The sequence below is a fragment of the Psammomys obesus genome, unplaced genomic scaffold (genome assembly GCF_907164565.1).
Source record: "Psammomys obesus unplaced genomic scaffold, mPsaObe1.curated_primary_1811, whole genome shotgun sequence".
NCBI classification, from domain to species: Eukaryota; Metazoa; Chordata; class Mammalia; order Rodentia; family Muridae; genus Psammomys; species Psammomys obesus.
In genome coordinates this window covers 1-3601 of record NW_026593394.1, presented here as the reverse complement: position 1 = coordinate 3601, position 3601 = coordinate 1, and the positions used below count along the sequence as shown (strand labels likewise).

Here is a 3601-nt window from a genome sequence, read left to right as displayed (position 1 = left end):
TAAAATCTGGATGTGGAGGCTGAGGGTAATAGTTTTGTTCTGTGTGAAAAATCACAGCCTAGTGTAGAACCCTTGGGGTTCATTAGCCATTCAGTCCCAAAATTTCTTCAAATCACAGCTATTAATCCCCATTCAAAAGTTAGTGACCAAGAATCTAATCTATGTCACTGTAGTTGAACCACAGTGACATAGAGGTCTGCAGACATAGTTAAATTAAGCACGTAGGATCTGTGCTTCCCTCAGGCTATCAGCTCCGTCCACCGGCTTGAGATCCCATTGGCTTCCCTGTCTAGCCTGAGCTCATATATAAGTATGCATTATTGAGGCCTTGAGTGCGCTCTCCTGCTCTCTGCTGTTCTCTTTGCCTGAAATCCTGCTTCAATGGGGAAGAATCTTCTGCTGCTCCTGCTGGGCCTCTCCTTTGTGGTGGGCTTCCTGCAAGGTGAGATCCTGGCAGATGGTAGGGGCTGGTGCTGTTGGGCAGCCAGTCTGTTGAAGGGTATTGGGTTGTGAGTAGTGAGGAACAGGATACAAGACTGGACTGCTTTTATAAGTGATGCCACACCCTTCATCTCCATGTCCTCACATTTTCTTCCTTACCTGCTCTGTTGTATACAGGAGGGACTGCTTCCATTTCTCCTCTCTCTTCTTTGTCACTGCTTTGGTCCTGGTGTTCTTTGTCCTGGCCTTTCAGTTCTTCTGCTCAGTTCTTAAGGAACTAATGTTCTCAATTCCTCCAGCTTACCCATGCACAGGCCTAAAACGGATTTGGAAATGAAGCAGGAAGGGCCTTCACAGGATGAAGATAAAGAGGTGATGGGGAACATTTGTGTGGTCATAGGTGGTAGGCTCAAGCTCCCTACACCAGAACTTTGATCTTCCTCCTTACAGCCTGGCCCAGTCACAGGACTTGAAATGGGGAGCCTGGCTCTTCTCAAATCTCTTCTTAGGTTCAAAGTTCATGGGCCATTCTGTAGGGTTCAGCTTAGAGTACATCCAGCTCTTTCCTTTATCATTGTTTCTTATTCATTGATTATAGCCACAGACTCAGGTCCGGCTTGAAGCTAGCTCTGAAGGAACCTCTTATCCTTGGTTTTGCCTTTTCAGCTCTCACATGTTTGCGGTGTGACATGTTAAACTCTGATGGGGTTTGTGAGAAAAGAAATTCCACCTGTGAGACTGTGGATGGCCAGGAATGTGGCATACTGGTTGCTTCTAAAGGTGAGTCAAGCCTGGAATATCTTGAGGTGATCTTGTTTGCTACTGAGGAATGAAGTAGCCCTTTTTGCACACTCCTGGGGACAAAGCAGAAAGTGTCAGGGGCTGTGTTTCTGTGTAAACTCAGGAGATGGTTCCTTTGCACTTGATTCTGTCTGTCTTCTCTTCTTGGCCAGATGAAGGAATTGTTTTGATAGGGGTCTCTGCATGGTCTTTAGGAGCTTTCTTGGGAGGTATATTGAAGGGTATGAGGACTTGAACAGTAAATTTCCACTCAGCAGCTGTGAAGACGGGAGGCATGCCTCCAGGCCAGATTACAGGTGGACTGATGGTGAATGCTGTCTGTCTCTTCAGTGTGGCTAGCATATGTTACACTGGGGAGTCTGACTCTCCTAATTTACTGAGATTCTGATTTCACAAATATTCATGTTTGCTCCTTGCTTTTCTTCTTGTACAGGTTATGATATCTGGTTTGGGATGCAGGATTGTTCTTCCTTCTGTTTAAATAAGACTTTCAACTTTCATAATGTAACATTGGATTTTACATGTTGCCATAACGAACCGCTCTGTAATGTGTTTTAGTGGCTAAATACATTCTTGCCCAGTCCTGCTGCAGGTGAGTCCTGACACCTTCCCTGTGCTCTCATAACCTCATGACACTGGGACATCTATTCCTTGTATCACCCAAGCCCTGAAACCTGTCCAGAATCAGCATCAGCTTTTGGCAATTCAGCTGTGGATAGAGAGACGCCCTCTGCTTGGCGATAGAGAGATGCCCTCTGCTTCCCACTCCCTCCAGTGCTGCGCCTTTTCAGATTCTTGTTTCCTTCTTTTCCGTCCTTCATCCTTCCATCACTAAGTGACAGTTAACCACACTTTTCACTATTCTTTTCTCTGTTACCTTTATCAACACTGGTTTTAACTAGTGAATATGACCTCATACCAACCCTTTATGAACTTTCAGATGAGTGGTGCCTCTTCTGCCGAGGTCGCTAGCGAACATTAGTTCTAATATCTATCTTCATTCTTATTCATTGACTGGAAGACATATGCTATGTGCTTTATCACTACTGTGATCTGAGTGAAACGGTAAAATAGAGCAATGATCTGTTTTGGTTTGTGGTTCCAGAGGTTCCCATCGCTGTGGGAGGATGTAGGGGAGCAGAGCTATCCACATCAGGACATGTACACATACCTGAGAATAGTAGAAAGGGACCAGGACAGGGTAGAGCTTCCACGGCAACAATCCCATGACTGCTTTCTCCGACCCAGCCTGTAACTCTCTTAACAATCTATTAAAAGTTTGAAAGTACTCATAGCTTAAATCATTAACTAAGTCAGAGACTGTATATCTGAGTCATGTCTAGAAATGTCACAGACACACCAAGAGCGGTGTTTGAGGAATCTCTTTGACATCCTTGATACAATCAAGTTCATAAGTAAGATCATCCATCACGTGGGCTGAAGTCACTTCAGCATCACAGCATCCAATTCTATTTTGTGTACACATGGAAAAACTGCCCAGTTCATCATTATTCCTAGTATATGACATAAATTTGAAGATGTTGTTTGCACACACACATATATATGTGTGCATATAGTAGCACACTACCTACTTCACTGAGAAAATACAAACAATGCTGCCTAGAGTGACCGTGTCTAGTCACCCTATCCCAACATGCAGAGGCTCAGCTTGTTTACATGCTCAGGCATATATTCCACTGCTTAAAATTGTTAATAAGTTATGATATGTATTTACAGGTGAATTTATATACTTACAAAAATTAAAATATTATGATCTTGTTTTTCAGTGCTGTTCATTGAATCCTGGCTCAGGAGCATGCCAGCAAACATTCCACTACTGACCTTGTCTTGAACCCTATATCTTGGTCTTTTCTTCATATGCCTTTGATGCCTTTTGTAGTCTACTATATTGGATGCTTTGCCATTCATTGTGTAAATTTTAACATTTTTCATTAATTCTGTACTGTTGTCTAGATTACTTTCAAATACAAAATATTTACATTTATTTATTTGTGTGGTGTTTCTGTGTTGTATGATGTGTGTGTGTGTAGCTCCAAGGTGAACCTGCAGGAGTCAGTACTCTCCTTCCACCATGTTGGTTCTGAAGGTTGAACTCAGTAATCAGAGTTAGTGGTCAATGTCCTTACACTCTGTGTCATCTTATTTCAGAGATGACAGAGAATTCTCAATAGAAGAACATCAAATGGCAGAGAAACACTTAAAAAAATGCTTAACATCCTTGGTCATCAGGGAAACGCTAATTAAAATGACCCTGAGATTTCACCTTCCAGCCATCAGAATGGCTAAGATCAAAAACTTAAGTGACAACACATGCTGGAGAGGATGTGGAGAAAGGGGA

The 3601-nt window shown here is 42.8% G+C and overlaps 1 protein-coding gene across 1 annotated transcript; it reads left to right on the top strand.

Annotated features, from left to right (window-relative positions):
- Positions 1-381: 381 nt before the first annotated feature.
- LOC129684133 (prostate and testis expressed protein 14-like) lies at positions 382-1800 on the top strand. The gene is made up of 3 exons (XM_055617205.1): positions 382-442; positions 1108-1221; positions 1676-1800. Exons 1-3 carry the CDS (start codon positions 382-384, stop codon positions 1798-1800), a joined length of 300 nt encoding a protein of 99 aa, XP_055473180.1.
- Positions 1801-3601: the final 1801 nt, after the last annotated feature.

Coding starts and splice junctions, on each gene's coding strand:
- LOC129684133 (XM_055617205.1), top strand. CDS start 382: ATGGGGAAGAATCTTCTGCTGCTCCTGCTGGGCCTCTCCTTTGTGGTG. Junction 443..1,107: donor TGTGGTGGGCTTCCTGCAAG/GTGAGATCCTGG, acceptor TTGCCTTTTCAG/CTCTCACATGTTTGCGGTGT. Junction 1,222..1,675: donor CATACTGGTTGCTTCTAAAG/GTGAGTCAAGCC, acceptor CTTCTTGTACAG/GTTATGATATCTGGTTTGGG.